The sequence below is a fragment of the Scyliorhinus torazame genome, chromosome 15, assembly GCF_047496885.1.
Source record: "Scyliorhinus torazame isolate Kashiwa2021f chromosome 15, sScyTor2.1, whole genome shotgun sequence".
Lineage (NCBI taxonomy): Eukaryota > Metazoa > Chordata > Chondrichthyes > Carcharhiniformes > Scyliorhinidae > Scyliorhinus > Scyliorhinus torazame.
The window spans coordinates 57,429,315-57,448,364 of record NC_092721.1 but is presented as its reverse complement, the minus strand read 5'-3'; the positions used below and the strand labels follow the sequence as shown (position 1 = coordinate 57,448,364).

Below are 19,050 nucleotides of genomic sequence, written 5' to 3'. Positions count from 1 at the left end.
GAACAAACCGAGTTTATTCAACCTCTCATCATAGCTAATGCCCTCCATACCAGGCAACATCCTGGTAAATCTCTTCTGCACCCTCTCTCAAGCCTCCACATCCTTCTGGCAGTGTGGCAACCAGAATTGAACACTATACTCCAAGTATAGTGGCCTAACTAAGGTTTGATACCAGCTGCAACATGACTTGCTAATTTTTATACTCAATTCCCCAGCCAATGAAGGCAAGCATGCCATATGCCTTCTTGACTACCTTCTCCACCTGTGTTGCCCCTTTCAGTGACCTGTGGACCTGTACACCTAGATCTCTCTGACTGTCAATATTCTTGAGGGTCCTACCATTCACTTTATATGCCCTACCTGCATTTGACCTTCCAAATTACATTAATCTCTTTGTGGAAGAGAGGTGACTGGTGGTGATTTAAATTGAGGATCACCACACCTCAGACGAGGGGCAAGGTTGAGAAGGCAGGGCCTCAGCCAGTATGGTGCTGCTGGCCTTGCTCTGCATCACAAACCAGCTGTCCAGCCAACTGAGCAAAAACATAGTTACTTTGAAGCAATTCGTTGAATACTGTGAGCAATGATATGTATACAGTCAGGTTAGTGAAGGGTTAATAATTACATCTCTGTGTAAATCAAACACTAGAAGGTGTTACTACTTCTCTGTATTTAAGACAGCCTCTCAGGGAATTCTGGGAATAGCATAAGGAGAAGCATGATGAAAGCACAATAAGAAGCTTAGAGTAGATAGAGATAGCACGAGGTTAGATCATAGTGAAGTTAGTGACTAGATATAATATTGAGTACTGTAAGACAGATTCAATATCATCTGTAGCTCAGTAGAGTGTTTGAACTTAATTTAATTAGTAATGTAATAATAAATTAGTTTTGTTTCAATCTTTTGATTGGTATATTTTGATTGGTTTGTCAACACAACATCAGGTCATTCTGGAAGAAAGGACAGAGAATACAACATATTACCAATCATGGTAATATAACAATGTGAATCCCGGCATGTCTTGAATGACACCATTAGAGACAGACTAGTAAGTGAGTTAAGAAGTCAAGCTATCCAGAAAAGGCTGTTAACAGAATGCAACTTAAACCTAAAAAAGGCTTTCGAAGTCACAATCTCTGTGGAATTAACAGCTAAGGAAGCCCAACAATTCAGTTTGAGCACTAGAATCCATAAAATGTCGGCTGAGACCTGGACAAAGGTTCGAAATTGCCATCGCTGTGCAAAAACTGGCCACACAACAGCAGACTTGTTGGTGTAAGATGCAGAATGCAGGAATTGTGGTAAAAAGGAGCACATTGAATGTCCGTGTTAGGAAAAGAAACAAAAAGATACAAACAAGAACTATAAAAAGCAAGAACCAAGTATATCAAATGGAAAGGATCTACACGACACGAGACAAAACAAGCACGAGAAATGACGAGAGTCACAGTGAGATGACGAACTGTCACTGAATGCATTGGCTATTGCGAGCACAACAAATCGTTACTGGACTTCTTTACTTGGACAGACAACCAGTAGAAAATGGAAGTGGACACTGGAGCAGCAGTTACGTTGGTACCAGAAACGCTTTACCAAAAGAAACAACAGCATATCGCCTCAAAACCCTCAAAGATTTTGTTTTCTAAATTTAGAGTACCCAATTCATCGTTTCCAATTAAGGGGCAATTTAGCTTGGCCAATCCACCCACATGCACATCTTTGGGTTGTGGGGGCGAAACCCACGCAAACGCAGGGAGAATGTGCAAACTTCACACGGACAATCACCCAGAGCCAGGATCGAACCTGGGACCTCGGCGCCGTGAGGCAGCAGTGCTAACCACTGTGCCACCGTGCTGCCGCAAAACCCTCAAAGATAATTCCAAAAATACATAAAGCCAACACACCAGGCCGCCCTATCGTTTCAGGCAATGGGACCCTGTGTGAGAACCTCTCTGGCTACATCGAGGGCATCTTGAAACCCATCGTACAAGGTACACCCAGCTTCTGTCGCGACACGACGGACTTCCTACAGAAACTCAGCACCCATGGACCAGTTGAACCAGGAACATTCCTCGTCACAATGGACGTCTCGGCACTCTACACCAGCATCCCCCATGACGACGGCATTGCTGCAACAGCCTCAGTACTCAACACCGACAACTGCCAATCTCCAGACGCAATTCTGCAACTCATCCGCTTCATTCTGGTTCACAACGTCTTCACCTTCGACAACAAGTTCTTCATTCAGACGCACGGAACAGCCATGGGGACCAAATTCGCACCCCAATACGCCAACATCTTCATGCACAAGTTTGAACAGGACCTACTCACCGCACAGGACCTTCAACCGATGTTATACACCAGACACATCGATGACATTTTTTTCCTTTGGACCCACGGCGAAGAATCACTGAAACGACTACACGATGACATTAATAAGTTCCATCCAACCATCAGACTCACCATGGACTACTCTCCAAAATCAGTTGCATTCTTGGACACACTCGTTTCCATCAAGGACGGTCACCTCAGCACTTTGCTTTACCGCAAACCCACGGATAACCTCATGATGCTCCACTTCTCCAGCTTCCACCCTAAACACATTAAAGAAGCCTTTTGGACAAGCGCTCCGTATACACAGGATCTGCTCAGACGAGGAGGAGCGTAACAGACATCTACAGACGTTGAAAGATGCCCTCGTACGAACGGGATATGGCACTCGACTCATCGATCGACAGTTCCAACGCGCCACAGCGAAAAACTGGACCGACCTCCTCAGAAGACAAACATGGGACACAACCGACAGAATACCCTTCGTCGTCCAGTACTTCCCCGGAGCGGAGAAACTACGTCACCTTCTTCACAGCCTTCAACACGTCATTGATGACGATCAACATCTTGCCAAGGTCATCCCCACACCCCCACTACTTGCCTTCAAACAACCGCGCAACCTCAAACGAACCATTGTGTGCAGCAAACTACCCAGTCTTCAGAACAGTGACCACGACACCACACAACCCTGTCATGGCAATCTCTGCAAGTCGTGCCAGATCATCGACATGGATACCACTATTACACGTGAGAACACCACCCACCAGGTACGCGGTACATACTCGTGCGACTCGGCCAACGTTGTCTACCTCATACGCTGCAGGAAAGAATGTCCCGAAGCGTGGTACATTGGCGAGACCATGCAGACGCTGCGACAACGAATGAACGGACATCGCGCACCAATCACCAGGCAGGAATGTTCCCTTCCAGTCGGGGAACACTTCAGCAGTCAAGGGCATTCAGCCTCTGATCTCCGGGTAAGCGTTCTCCAAGGCGGCCTTCAGGACCAGCGACAACGCAGAATCGCTGAGCAGAAACTTATAGCCAAGTTCCGCACACATGAGTGCGGCCTCAACCGGGACCTGGGATTCATGTCACATTACATTCATCCCCCACCATCTGGCCTGCGAAATCCTACCAACTGTCCTGGCTTGAGACAATTCACACCTCTTTAACCTGGGGTTACCCCATCTCTGGATCTGTAAAGATTTAATCACCTGCTAATGCTCGCATTCCTAGCATTGTTTGGCATCTTTGAATTTGTCTGTATATGTGTTTCTGGAACAGACCTCTTCATTCACCTGAGGAAGGAGCAGCGCTCCGAAAGCTAGTGACATCGAAACAAACCTGTTGGACTTTAACCTGGTGTTGTAAGACTTCGTACTGTGCTCACCCCAGTCCAACGCCGGCATCTCCACACCAAAAATATATATACTGGGTAGGTGGATCCATTGAGGGGTTGTGTCAATGTAAATGTGCAGCGATACAGATCGACCGCATTCTGATCCCTGCACGTCGTTAAAGGTAACTATTTAACTGTAATGGAGGGAACTTGCTGATCAAGTTATACTGGGTGGAGGTGAACCTCAAGTCAGAGTCTGAAGCAGGTCTACCAAAGATTTTAAAGAAAAATGGCATGGTCTTTAATGGAGAGTTGGGAAGTATGAAAAAGATCTCATTCAAGCTAAGGATTAAGGACGAAACCCAAGCACGATGCTCAAAGACTAGGTCAGTGACTAAAGTTGAAGCAGACTTAGAAAGGAGGGTCAAGATGGGAGTCCTCAAATCCGTTGATGAAAGTGATTCAGCCACGCCCATAGCACCCGTGATGAAGAAAGATGGTTTGGTATGTATATGTGGTGATTTTAAAGTCACTATCAATCCAGTATTATGTGCAGAGCAGTAGCCTCTACCTTTAATCAATGATTTATTTGCTTGATTGACTGGAGGCCAGCATTTCAGTAAAGTTGACATTAGTCAAGTTTATCTCCATGGACATGGACCAAAATAATATTTAGCAATCGCGACACACAAAGTGCCGGCTCGAATCGAGAATCTGTGAGAGGTCGGCACGAAGAAAATCGGAGCGATAACCTCACCGATTCCGGTACCGGTGAGTGGATAGCACCAGCTCCGACCAAAACTCCCAAAACTGTGCCGAAAACGGCCGGAGAATGGCCGGTCCCGGGCCTCGCATGCGCACGGCTGACGACATGCAGCGGTGACACTGTGCAACATGGCACCGGCCATGCGCTGACCCGGCCTGCAAACTGCGACCCCACAGCCCACCCCCTGGCCATCCTCCACCAGTCCCCCCAGCCCTCGCTGAAGCCCCCCTGGCCAGCGGCACGTTCCGGGACGAGTGTGGCAGTCCACAGCAGCCGCGCCAGGTTCACGATTTCTGTAAGGACACATGTCCCGTGCCGTCGGGAACTTGGTCCATCGGGGGTGGAGCATCGTGAGTGGGCCGGCCGATGAGGCGCCAACAGCATTGCAGCTGCGCGCGGCACGCATCACGATGACACCTGTTTGGGTGGGATGGAGACTCGCAAACCGGCATCAAACCAGCCCCTGCCCCGATTCCAGCGTCGGAATCGATTCTCCGCCTGATCGCCGAATCAAATTCTCAGCAGACTAGGAGGAGTCCATTGCTACTTAGATCTCCTACACCATTCAAACTTGGGATGTGTAGGAAACATGCTGATCGATTTTTAGCCACTGGAACTAATTTTCCAGAGACAGTCAACCGAGAGTCTGCAACAAGTTGTGCCAAGTGGAGACCTAGACATTACCGAGATCCTGGCATTACCAGAAACAACTGGGAAGACAGCACCCCAGTTGACACTTTAACACAGAGTCAACGTCCGAACACTACATCGATTGCAGTTGAGACAACTACGAACAATATCCAAACTAAACCAAAAACACCAGAATTACAGTCGACACAAAAAAGCCAACGCCTGAGGTCCACTGACAACCACACAGAAATCAACATTCCTTGGAACATCTCATGTTTTGACTGTTGTGATTCTCAGCAGTTTATATTTAAAATTTGGATTGCAATATTATATTGTGTTTCATTGCAGGAAGCTCTTTGTAAGGGGTGGGGGGGGGGAGTGTTATGTATTCATGTTTGTTCCCATCTGGAACAAGGTCACTTTAACGGCACGATCGCGTGATGTCTGGATGATGTCATCGGCTGTTTGCTCAGATCAATGAGCTGTCTATCCTAACAGCCTTTAGAGTAAACGGATTTTCAATAAAGCTCTTGTTTGTTTGTACCTTTGTAGTCTGCAAGCCTATTCTTTAAAATGACCATAAAGACACCCTTTGATTGTTTCCAGAGAGAGAGAGAGATGGCCTGTGTATCTCTGCAGGGTGATCATCCTTTTATATCCTCCTGCTTGCTTCCTTCTTTCTGCTTTTTCAGATCAAGTTTTTGAATCTCTATAGATTACCGGAAAGGAATTTAATTGGCTTGTCTTGCATCCAATTACATTCAGATACTTCATCTCAGAAACCTTTTGACACATTTTGAGATCCAGATCAACAAGAGATAGTTATCTCATAATCTACAGAGTTCTTTTTCTTATTAAGGAGCAATTTAGCGTGGCCATTCCACCTAACCTGCATATGTTTGGGTTGTGGGAGTAACACCCATGCAAACATGGGGACAACATGCAAACTCCACACAGACAGTGACCCGGGACCGGGATCAAACCTGTGTTCTCAGTGCCGTGAGGCAACAGTGCTAACCACTGTGCCACCATGCTGCCCAATCCACAGAGGTTTTGAATGTCTGAAGATGTGTAGCTGTGTGGGTGTTAGTTTCTTAGAATTGCAATGAATTAAAAGTCCAGCAATACTTTGCATTTTTTATGTTTTTCTTTGAAGCATATCTGCGTGCAAAATTTCAGACAACATCTCAGAACAGGTCTGCAATCCATCGGACCTCTCCAGAAGTGATCAGTTCACAGTTCAGCTATCTTTTCATGAGTGGCTTTTTTGTAATCTTTTAAAACAGTTCAGTATGTCCGTGGTTACTTGGTGACGTGTGTGTGGGTAGCTCTCACTCTGCTATAATGTTCATTGTTATGACAGTATTGACAGAAATGAATTCAGTTAAATTAAATGGTGATCATAATTTTGGAGGGATAGATATTGACCAGGATATCAGGAGATTTTGCTGCTCTTCCTTGAATAGTGAAATGGGATCATTATTATCCAGCTGAGCAAGCAGGGTCTCAGTTTAACATTGTGGTAGTCTGTGTAGAGGTATTACGGTACCGAGTAATGCTGGAACACCATTGGTAGATAATGTATGTTTCCCATTGGCCAAGCTGCATGGTAGCTCCGCCCTGCAAGGCGGGGTATAAGAGCCCGTGCCGCCCCAGCAGCTTTCTTTCCGTACATGAGCTGCTGGGGGACACATCTAGCTTATTAAAGCCTTCAGTTGTCATTGATCGTGCATCAATTTAATAAGCTAGATTTAAAGAATGGCGCTCTGAATCAAGCCGGAGTGTCTGAAACTCAGCCCCCACTCACCCCCCACGCAGTAAACTCGGCGGCGACTTTCAAGCACTGGCTGGCGTGCTTCAACGGCTACCTCGGAACGGCAGAAAACACACCCACAGGAGAACAGAAACTGCAAATCCTGCATTCGAGGGTAAGCCCAGAAGTCTACACCCTCATCGAGGATATGGACGACTTCGGTGACGCGATGAAGTTGCTGAAAGGACACTACATTCGCCCTGTAAATCAGGTCTACGCCCAGCATCTACTAGCGACGAGGTGACAAATTCCTGGTAAGTCACTAGAACAATTCTACCATGCACTCCTGGTGTTGGGGAGAAACTGCAAGTTTCAGCAAACGACCACACTGAACTGTTGATTCGGGACGCTTTCGTGGCGGGTATGCTGTCCTCTCAAATCCGCCAGCGTTTGCTGGAAAAAGAGACTCTAGGCCTCAAGGAGGCACGGGCCCTTGCTGGCTCCCTGGCTGTGGCCTCCCGAAACGCCCGCGCCCACGCCCCCGACCACGCGGCATCCCCTGTGCAGCGTGGAACCCCCCCTTCAGCCGACTCCGAGGCATCCCACATCCCCCCACAAGCTTGCGCTGCAAGACGGCCTGGCAACCCCGGGGGGGCCCCGCTGCTATTTTTGCGGGCAAGCCAAACACCCCCGACAGCGCTGCCCAGCCCGTTCGTCCACATGTAAAGGGTGCGGCAAAAAGGGCCATTTTGTGGCGGTATGCCAAGCCCGGGCGGTCGCTGCGGTCTCCGGAAGCGAATGCGGGCTGCCACCACAACCCCCTCCACGCACCCTGTGCGGCCAGTGAGCGCCACCATCTTCCTCCCCCAGGGCCATGTGTGGCCTCCGGGCACCGCCATCTTGTCCCGCTGATGCCACGTGTGATAGATGGGCGCCACCATTTTGTGCACCCACAGCCATGTGTGACCAGTGGGCGCCGCCATCTTGGATTGACTCCCAGGACCTCGGTGCTGATGACCACACACCGCCCGGCGAGAACACCCAGCTGCTGCTGCGATTAGCCTCGGTGACCCTGGACCAGTCCCGGCTTCGAACACTCTCAACTGCTACAACAACGGTACTAATCAACGGGCATGAGACGTCCTACTTAATCGACTCTGGGAGCACGGAGAGCTTCATACACCCCGACACGGTCAGGCGCTGTTCTCTCCCCGTCCACCCAGTTAATCAAAAAAGATTCCCACTCAGTAGAGATAAAGGGGTTTTGTGTAGCAAACCTCACGGTCCAGGGAAGGGAGTTTAAAAATAACCGGCTCTACGTCCTTCCCCACCACTGCGCGGCCACACTCCTAGGGTTAGACTTCCAGTGCAACCTCCAAAGTCTAACTTTCAAATTCGCCGGCCCTATACCCCCTCTCACAGTCTGCAGCCTCGCGACCCTCAAGGTCGATCCGCCTTCCCTGTTTGCGAACCTCACCCCGGATTGCAAACCCGTCGCCACCAGGAGCAGACGGTACAGTGCCCAGGACCGGACCTTTATCAGGTCAGAGGTCCAATGGCTACTGAGGGAAGGCATCACTGAAGCCAGCAACAGTCCCTGGAGAGCTCAAGTAGTGGTGGTAAAGACCGGGGAGAAGCACAGGATGGTCATCGACTACAGTCAGACCATCAACAGGTTTACGCAGCTGGACGCGTACCCTCTCCCCCGCATATCCGACCTGGTAAACATTACAAGGTCTTCCCCACGGTGGATCTTAAGTCCACCTACCACCAGCTCCCCATGCGCACTAGTGACCGCAAGTACATTGCCTTCGAGGCAGATGGGCGGCTATATCACTTGTTAAGGGTTCCCTTCGGTGTCACTAATGGGGTCTCGGTCTTCCAGCGCAGGATGGACCGAATGGTTGACCGGTACGGTTTACGGGCAACATACCCATATCTCGATAATGTCACAATCTACGGCCACGACCAGCAGGACCACGACGCCAACCTCCGAAAATTCCTCCAGACTGCAAAGATCCTTAACCTTAAGTATAACAAGGATAAATGCGTGTTTAGCACCGACCGCCTAGCCATCCTCGGCTACGTAGTGCGAAATGGAGTCATAGGCCCTGACCCTGAACGCATGCGCCCCCTTATGGAGTTCCCCCTTCTTCACTGCTCCAAGGCCCTGAAGCGCTGCCTAGGCTTTTTTTCTTACTCTGCCCAGTGGGTCCCCAACTATGCGGAAAAGGCCCGTCCCCTGATCCAATCCACAGATTTCCCCTGTCGATAGAGGCCCGCCAGGCCTTCAGCCGCATCAAAGCAGACATTGCAAAGGCCACGATGCACGCCATCAACGAGTCCCTCCCCTTCCAGGTCGAGAGCGACGCGTCCGACGTAGCTCTGGCTGCCACCCTCAACCAAGCGGGCAAACCCGTGGCCTTCTTCTCACGCACCCTCCATGCTTCCGAAATCCACCACTCCTCAGTCGAAAAGGACGCCCAGGCAATAGTCGAAGCTGTGCGACATTGGAGGCATTACCTGGCCGGCAGGAGATTCACTCTCCTCACTGACCGATGGTCGGTTGCCTTCATGTTCGATAATGCACAGCGGGGCAAGATAAAAAAAAATAAGATCTTGCGGTGGAGGATCGAACTCTCCACCGATAACTACGACATCTTGTATCGTCCCGGGAAGCTAAACGAGCCTCCTGATGCCCTGTCCGGCGGCACATGTGCCAACGGAGAAGTGGACCGCCTCCGAGCCCTCCACGAGGACCTCTGCCACCCGGGGGTCACTCGCTTGTTCCACTTTATCAAGACCCGCAACCTGCCCTACTCCATCAAGGAGGTCAGGACAGCCACCAGGAATTGCCAAATCTGCGCGGACTGCAAACCGCACTTCTACAGGCCAGAGAAAGCGCACATGATAAAGGCTTCCCGTCCTTTTGAACGCCTCAGTATGGACTTGAAAGGCCCCCTCCCCTCCACCGACTGCAGCACGTACTTCCTGAACGTGATTGACGAGTACTCCCGATTCCCATTCGCCATCGCCTGCCCCGATATGACCGCAACCACCGTCATCAAGGCCCTCCATAGCATCTTTATGCTGTTCGGGTTCCCCGTTTACATACATAGTGATAGGGGGTCCTCCTTTATGAGCGACGAACTGCGTAAATTCCTGCTCAGCAAAGGCATTGCCTCGAGCAGGACGACCAGTTACAACCCCCGGGGTAACAGACAGGTAGAGAGGGAGAACGGAACGGTCTGAAAGACCGTCCTACTGGCCCTACGGTCCAGGAATCTCCCACTCTCCCGCTGGCAGGAAGTCCCCCCGGATGACCTCCACTTCATCCGGTCACTGCTTTGTACCACGACCAACCAAACACCTCACGAACGTCTCCTTGTCTTCCCCAGGAAGTCCTCCTCTGGGATCTCGCTCCCGACCTGGCTGGCAGCTCCCAGGCCCATCCTGCTCCGAAAACACGTGCGGGCGCACAAGTCGGACCCGTTGGTCGAGAGGGTCCATCTTCTCCACGCTAACCCCCAGTACGCCTACGTGGCGTACCCCGACGGCCGACAAGATACGGTCTCCCTACGAGACCTGGCGCCCGCCGGATCCACATGTACACCCCAGCCACCAGTCCCACCCTCCCTCCCACTGGTGCACCTTACAGCCGCCCCCTTCCCAGGAGGATCGGTTCTTCCGCCGGCCCCCTCTAGGCCCCCCCCGCCCACCGACGCACCCCACAGACGCTCCCTTCCCAGGTCAATCGGCTTCCCCACCAGCGCCGTCTAGGGGTGTTGAAGCTGCCACAGAGATTGAGGCCACGCTCCCGGAGTCACAGACGCCCAAACCTCCACCGGCGTCACCACCAAAGCTTCGACGATCACAGAGGATGACCAGGGCCCTCGATCGACTGATTGCTTCATTTTAAAGTGTATATAGTTAATTGTGAAATTGCAAATACTTACGACAATAAGACAAAACGCTGTACGGAGGTATTTCGGTACCTCCATAACTATAATTTCTACCACATTACCATGTTGTAATACCAGGCCACCACCCCCGCTGGACTCTTTTTTAACAGGGGGTGAATGTGGTAGTCTGTGTAGAGGTGTTACGGTACCTAGTAATGCTGGAACACCATTGGTAGATAATGTATGTTTCCCATTGGTCAAGCTGTATGGTAGCTCTGCCCTGCAAGGCGTGGTATAAGAGCCCGTGCAGCCACAGCAGCTTTCTTTCTGTACCTGAGCTGCTGGGGGAAACATCTAGCTTATTAAAGCCTTCAGTTGGACTACAGCCTCGCTTTGGTAGTCAGTGATCGTGCATCAAACATTTCATCCAAAATATGGTGTAACACCCACCAGTACTGCCTGGGTGGTATGCTTAAACCACAGAGTGGGGCTAGTCTCTTAACCTTCTGCATCAGAGAGAAAACTACCAGCATTCAGTCAAGCTAAATGGACAACTTGCAGAGAATTTATGAAGCAGTTTCCTCCAATGTCTTAAGCACACAAAAAACTGTAAGTTGTATCTTTAGAACATAGAACATAGAACATTACAGCGCAGTACAGGCCCTTCGGCCCTCGATGTTGCGCCGACCTGTGAAACGACTCTAAAGCCCATCTACACTATTCCCTTATCGTCCATATGTCTATCTAATGACCATTTGAATGCCCTTAGTGTTCGCGAGTCTACTACTGTTGCAGGCAGGGCATTCCACGCCCTTACTACTCTCTGAGTAAAGAACCTACCTCTGACATCTGTCCTATATCTATCTCCCCACAATTTAAAGCTATGTCCCCTCGTGCTAGACATCAGCATCTGAGGAAAAAGGCTCTCACTGTCCACCCTATCCAATCCTCTGATCATCTTGTATGCCTCAATTAAGTCACCTCTTAACCTTCTTCTCTCTAACAAAAACAGCCTCAAGTCCCTCAGCCTTTCCTCATAAGATCTTCCCTCCATACCAGGCAACATTCTGGTAAATCTCCTCTGCACCCTTTCCAATGCTTCCACATCCTTCCTATAATACGGCGACCAGAATTGCACGCAATACTCCAAATGCAGCCGCACCAGAGTTTTGTACAGCTGCAACATGACCTCATGGCTCCGAAAATCAATCCCTCTACCAATAAAAGCTAACACACCGTACGCCTTCTTAACAACCCTCTCAACCTGAGTGGCAACTTTCAGGGATCTATCTACATGGACACCGAGATCTCTCTGCTCATCCACACTGCCAAGAATCTTACCATTAGCTCAGTACTCTGTCTTCCTGTTATTCCTTCCAAAATGAATCACCTCACACTTTTCTGCATTAAACTCCATTTGCCACCTCTCAGCCCAGCGCTGCAGCTTATCTATGTCCCTCTGTAACTTGTAACATCCTTCCGCACTGTCCACAACTCCACCGACTTTAGTGTCATCTGCAAATTTACTCACCCATCCTTCTACGCCCTCCTCCAGGTCATTTATAAAAATGACAAACAGCAGTGGCCCCAAAACAGATCCTTGTGGTACACCACTAGTAACAGGACTCCAGTCTGAACACTTCCCATCAACCACCACCCTTTGTCTTCTTCCAGCTAGCCAATTTCTGATCCAAACTGCTAAATCTCCCTGAATCCCATGTTTCCGTATTTTCTGCAGTAGCCTACCGTGGGGAACCTTATCAAACGCTTTACTGAAATCCATATACACCACATCAACTGCTTTACCCTCATCCACCTGTTTGGTCACCTTCTCAAAGAACTCAATAAGGTTTGTGAGGCACGACCTACCCTTCAGAAAACCGTGTTGACTATGTCTAATCAAATTATTCCTTTCCAGATGAAAGGATTAATGATTATTAATGATTATTCCTCACCCTATCTCTTATAAACCGTTCCAAGATTTTGCCCACAACAGAAGTAAGGCTCACTGGTCTATAGTTACCGGGGTTGTCTCTACTCCCCTTCTTGAACAAGGGGACAACATTTGCTATCCTCCAGTCTTCTGGCACTATTCCTGTAGACAAAGATGACTTAAAGATCAAAGGCAAAGGCTCAGCAATCTCCTCCCTGACTTCCCAGAGAATCCTAGGATAAATCCCATCCGGCCCAGTGGACTTATCTATTTTCACACTTTCCAGAATTGTTAACACCTCCTCCTTATGAACCTCAAGCCCTTCTAGTCTAGTAGCTTGAATCTCAGTATTCTCCTCGACAACATTGTCTTTTTCCTGTGTGAATACTGACGAAAAATATTCATTTAGCACCTCTCCTATCTCCTCTTTCATAGGAATTAAGTCAACTAGCTTTTCTCATGGCAATATTTATGTTTGTGTGCAATTATAGATTATTTATATCTTGTAAATGATAATAAGAAATATTTTTGAAAATATAAATTTTGGAACATTCATATTTCAGCTGAACCGATGGCCCCACAAATTCATGAGCAATTAAACTATTTTCCTTCAAACAAACTACACTTGGTAAGTCTTAAAATCTTCTCCACTAATAATATATTTCTACTTGCATGTTTTTTAAGAGTCCTCTCATAATTAGTATTGATGTGATTTCTTATAACCTGTCTCTCCTACCTCTCAACATTTTCCATCAGGTTTACTGTAGTGTTCTTGCATTAGGTGTTGACTACTGAATGTTACATTACACCTGATATTTTCTGGCATTTCATGGCAGCCCTCCTATATTGAAAGCAACTTAACAGTGAGATGATTGACATGACAATATTGCTGATGTTTCAGCAGAAGTAATGAGAAGATTAGTGTTTTTAGCATTTAATATTTATTGGAGAAATCTAGCGCCAAGGACCATATAGTTAATTTTAACTTAAATGTAATAGGTATTTATTTTAACGTAATTAATTAATACTAAATTCAATAACTATTTATTTTTATGTAATTAATTAATTAATGCTAGAAATGTCATGTCAGCAGGGTGTAGCGCTCTAACTGTGAGGTGTGCGAGGTCCATGACACTTCCAGGGTTCCGGATGACTACATCTGCAGGAAGTGTATCCAATGGCAGCTACTCACAGACCACATGGTTCGGTTGGAGCAGTAGTTGGATGCACTCAAGAGCATACAGATGGCGGAAATCTTCATAGACAGGAGTTATAGAGACATGGTCACACACAAGGTGCAGGCAGACAGTTGAAAGGGTAAGCACTCAGTGCAGGAATCTCCCGTGGCTGTCCCCCTCTCTAACAAGTATACCGCTTTGGATACTAATAATAATGATAATAATTTTTATTAGTGTTACAAGTAGGCTTATGTTAACACTGCAATGAAGGTACTGTGAAAATCCCCCAGTCGCCACACTCCACCGCTCCGTACAGACAGCATCCGAAGCCGGGAATCGAACCTGGGACCCTGGCCCTGTGAAGGAACGGTGCTAACCACTGTGCTACGGTGCCACCATTGGGGGGGATGGCCTATCAGGGGAAAACAACAGTAGCGGCCAGAGAAGTGGCACCACCTCTGTTTGATTTGATTTATTGTCACATGTACCAATGTATTCTTAAAATGTATACAGGAGAACTTTTTAGCTCAATATATTGAGGATCCTACAAGGGATGGTGCAGTGCTGGACCTAATTAGAACATAGAACATATAGTGCAGAAGGAGGCCATTCAGCCCATCGAGTCTGCACCGACCCACTTAAGCCTTCACTTCCACCCTATCCCCATAACCCAATAACAACTCCTAACTATTTGGTCACTAAGGGCAATTTATCATCCACCTAACCTGCACGTCTTTGGACTGTGGGAGGAAACCGGAGCACCTGGAGGAAACCCACGCAGACACGGGGAGCACATGCAGACTCCACACAGACAGTAACCCAGCAGGGAAACGAACCTGGGACCCTGGTGCTGTGAAACCACAGTGCTATCCAATTGTGCTACCGTGCTGAAATTCTGGGGACCTATGTCCGGACAGGTGGTTGATGTGTTGGTGGGGAGCATTTTTGTGATAGCATCACAACATGGTTCAGTTTAAATTTGTTATGGACAAATAAATAGACAAGTCGCAAAAAAGGTTTTGGATTGGGGAAAAGAGTAGATTTTAACAAAATAAGGCAGGATCTGGCCAACATAGACTGGAAAGAGTTACTTGTGGGGAAACTTACCAAAGAGCAGTGTGGAGGGGGGGGGGGTTCAAAGATGAAATTGTGAGGGTACAGGCCAAATATGTTCAGGATATGATGAGAAAGAAAAGAGAAGCTTTTAACAAATATAACGGGAACAAGTCGATAGAGCCATTAGTGGCATACAGAAATTGCAGGATGGACCTTAAGAAATCAATTAGGAGAGCAAAGAGAAGATATGAGAAAACTCTGGCTGGTAAAAGTAGGAAAAATCCCGAGATATAGAGTATATCAATGGGAAGTGAATAACCAGAGAAAGGGTAGTTCCCATTATGGACCACGGGTAAAATGTGTGGGTTAAATAAATATTTCACACCTGTCTTCACCCAAGAGAATGAGGAGGTAGTTATGGAAGTCTGGGAAAGAGATTGTAAGGTTCTTGATCAAATTGTTATAAGGAGTGGCACGGTATTGGGGGTATTGGCGGGTTTAAAAGTAGACAAATCTCCAGGTCCGGATGAATTGTGTCCCAGGCTGCTGTGGGAGGCGAGAGAGGAGATTGCCGTGGTCTGACATAAATGTTTAATTCCTATCTGGCCCGGGGGAGGAGCCAGAGGACTGGAGAACAGTTAATTTGGTCCCATTATTTAAGAAAGATTGTAGCGACAAGCCAGGGAACTATAGACCTGAGTCTCACATCAATGGTTGGGAAACTACTGGACAAAATCCTGAAGGAGACAATCTACCTCCACTTGGAGAAGCAAGGTTTGATCAGGGATAGTCAGCATGGCTTTGTCAGACGGAATCATGCCTAACAAATTTGATTGAATTTTTTGAGCATGGAACCAAGTATATAGATGAGGGTAATTGATGTAGCTCACATGGATTTCAGCAAAGCCTTTGACAAGGTCCCACATTATTAAGCAGGCAAATGCACTTGGGCAACAGAGTGATTTGATAAGGTGGAATCATAATTGACTTAACGGTAGGAGACAGAGGGTGATGATAGATGGCTGCTTTAGTGTTTGGAAGCCAGTGACGAGTGACATACCACAAGGATCCCTACTGGGCCCCCTATTGTTTGTCATTTGTATAATGTTTTCACTGGAGCAGAGAAGACAGAGGAGCGACCTGATCGAGGTGTACAAGATTATGAGGGGCACGAACAGGGTGACTAAGGAGCAGCTGTTCCCCTTAGTTGAAGGGTCTGTTACAAGGGGACAAAAATTCAAAGCGAGGGGTGAGAGGTTTAGGGGGGACTTGAGGAAAAATATTTTTACCCAGAGGGTGGAGACAGTCTGGAATGCACTGCCTGGGTGGTGGTAGAGGCGGGATGCCTCACATCCTTTAAAAAGTACCTGGATGTGTACTTGGCATGCTGTAACATTCAAGGCTATGGGCCAAGTGCTGGCAAATGGGATTAGGTAAGCAGTTCAGGGCCTTTCATGCGTAGGTGCAGACTCAATGGGCCGAAGGGACTCTTATGCGCTGTATTATTCAGTGCTTCAATATTTCAGTGTTATATATCCTTTCTTAACATGTGGAAATGATTTGTCAAGGCTCAGTAGCCTTTGCTAACTCACAGTCTTTGGGAAGATTTGATAATTTGTTAGTGTTCAAAGTTTTCTTTATTACACTACCTTTATCACATAAATTTGACAACAGTGACCCTTATAGGGGAGGCCATGAGACACCAACATTATCTAGTGACAAATGAAATTCCAGTCCCAGTAACATATTCCTTAGATCAAGGGATCCCAAAGTGTGGTTCACCCAAGTTCTGAGACAGCAATGGCACTGCAAAGCAGCCATGCTGATTTGACAGTGTGGTGAGTCACGTATGGCTGCGTAAGGCTGGTGTATATATGTTCACTATTGTTCTACTGTTCTATTAGTATCGTTATCTCCACTGTTGTATACACTTATTGTTATTGCTGTTTTGTTATTGGTGCTGCTGTTGGCTCTGCCTGTGGCTCCGCCCAGCTGTGGATGTATAAAGCCCGTCGATCTGGGGCAGTCCTGCAGTGCGGGAGGAGCTACAGGTCAGCACATATTTAGTTTATTAAAGCATCGATTCACTGCTTCTCAGCATCTCGTCTGAATTGATGTCTATCAATTTAATAAACTAAAATTTTGATAATGGGTGCTGCCCTCAAACCTTAACATCTCGAACTTGACCCGCAGGCCGCTGAAGCGCCGGCTATCTTTGAGCATTAGCTGAGCTGCTTCGAGGCCTACCTTGAATCCTCGAATACAGTGAAAACAGCGCGGGAGGAGAGACAGCCGGCACAGTGAAAACAGCGCAAGAGGAGAGACAGCCGGGACAGTGAAAACAGCGCGGGAGGAGAGACAGCCGGCACAGTGAAAACAGCGCGGGAGGAGAGACAGCCGGGACAGTGAAAAGAGCGCGGGAGGAGAGACAGCCGGCACAGTGAAAACAGCGCGAGAGGAGAGACAGCCGGCACAGTGAAAACAGCGCGAGAGGAGAGACAGCCGGGTCAGTGAAAACAGCGCGGGAGGAGAGACAGCCGGGACAGTGAAAACAGCGCGAGAGGAGAGACAGCCGGGTCAGTGAAAACAGCGCGGGAGGAGAGACAGCCGGGACAGTGAAAACAGCGTGGGAGGAGAGACAGCCGGCACAGTGAAAACAGCGTGGGAGGAGAGACAGCCGGCACAGTGAAAACAGCGCGAGAGGAGAGACAGCCGGGTCAGTGAAAACAGCGCGGGAGGAGAGACAGCCGGGACAGTGAAAACAGCGTGGGAGGAGAGACAGCCGGCACAGTGAAAACAGCGCGGGAGGAGAGACAGCCGGGACAGTGAAAACAGCGCGGGAGGAGAGACAGCCAGGACAGTGAAAACAGCGCGGGAGGAGAGACAGCCGGGACAGTGAAAACAGCGCGGGAGGAGAGACAGCCGGCACAGTGAAAACAGCGCGGGGGGAGAGACAGCCGGGACAGTGAAAACAGCGCGGGAGGAGAGACAGCCGGGACAGTGAAAACAGCGCGGGAGGAGAGACAGCCGGCACAGTGAAGACAGCACGGGGGGAGAGACAGCCGGGACAGTGAAAACAGCGCGGGAGGAGAGACAGCCGGCACAGTGAAAACAGCGCGGGAGGAGAGACAGCCGGGACAGTGAAAACAGCGCGGGAGGAGAGACAGCCGGCACAGTGAAGACAGCGCGAGAGGAGAGACAGCCGGGACAGTGAAAACAGCGCGGGAGGAGAGACAGCCGGGACAGTGAAAACAGCGCGGGAGGAGAGACAGCCGGGACAGTGAAAACAGCGCGGGAGGAGAGACAGCCGGGGCAGTGAAAACAGCGCGAGAGGAGAGACAGCCGGGACAGTGAAAACAGCGCGGGAGGAGAGACAGCCGGCACAGTGAAAACAGCGCGGGAGGAGAGACAGCCGGCACAGTGAAAACAGCGCGGGAGGAGAGACAGCCGGGACAGTGAAAACAGCGCGGGAGGAGAGACAGCCGGGACAGTGAAAACAGCGCGAGAGGAGAGACAGCCGGCACAGTGAAGACAGCGCGGGAGGAGAGAAAGCCGGCACAGTGAAGACAGCACGGGGGGAGAGACAGCCGGCACAGTGAAAACAGCGCGGGAGGAGAGACAGCCGGGACAGTGAAAACAGCGCGGGAGGAGAGACAGCCGGGACATTGAAAACAGCGCAAGAGGAGAGACAGCCGGGACAGTGAAAACAGCGCGGGAGGAGAGACAGCCGGGACAGTGAAAACAGCGCGGGAGGAGAGACAGCCGGGACATTGAAGACAGCGCGGGAGGTGAGACAGCCGGGACAGTGAAAACAGCGCGGGAGGAGTGACAGCCGGCACAGTGAAAACAGCGCGGGAGGAGAGACAGCTGGCACAGTGAAAACAGCGCGGGAGGTGAGACAGCCGGGACAGTGAAAACAGCGCGGGAGGAGAGACAGCCGGCACATTGAAAACAGCGCGGGAGGAGAGACAGCCGGGACAGTGAAAACAGCGCGGGAGGAGAGACAGCCGGGTCAGTGAAAACAGCGCGGGAGGTGAGACAGCCGGGACAGTGAAAACAGCGCGGGAGGTGAGACAGCCGGGACAGTGAAAACAGCGCGGGAGGAGAGACAGCCGGCACAGTGAAAACAGCGTGGGAGGAGAGACAGCCGGCACAGTG

General features: G+C 49.3%; 1 protein-coding gene across 1 annotated transcript in view; it reads left to right on the top strand.

The window, feature by feature from the left end:
• LOC140391391 (T-cell surface protein tactile-like) overlaps positions 1 to 19,050 on the top strand; it is a 187,579-nt gene that overhangs the window by 81,798 nt on the left and 86,731 nt on the right. Inside the window, exon 5 of the mRNA XM_072475939.1 lies at positions 13,222 to 13,286. Coding sequence (XP_072332040.1) covers positions 13,222 to 13,286 — 65 coding nt within the window. The remainder of the gene's footprint in view (positions 1 to 13,221; positions 13,287 to 19,050) is intronic.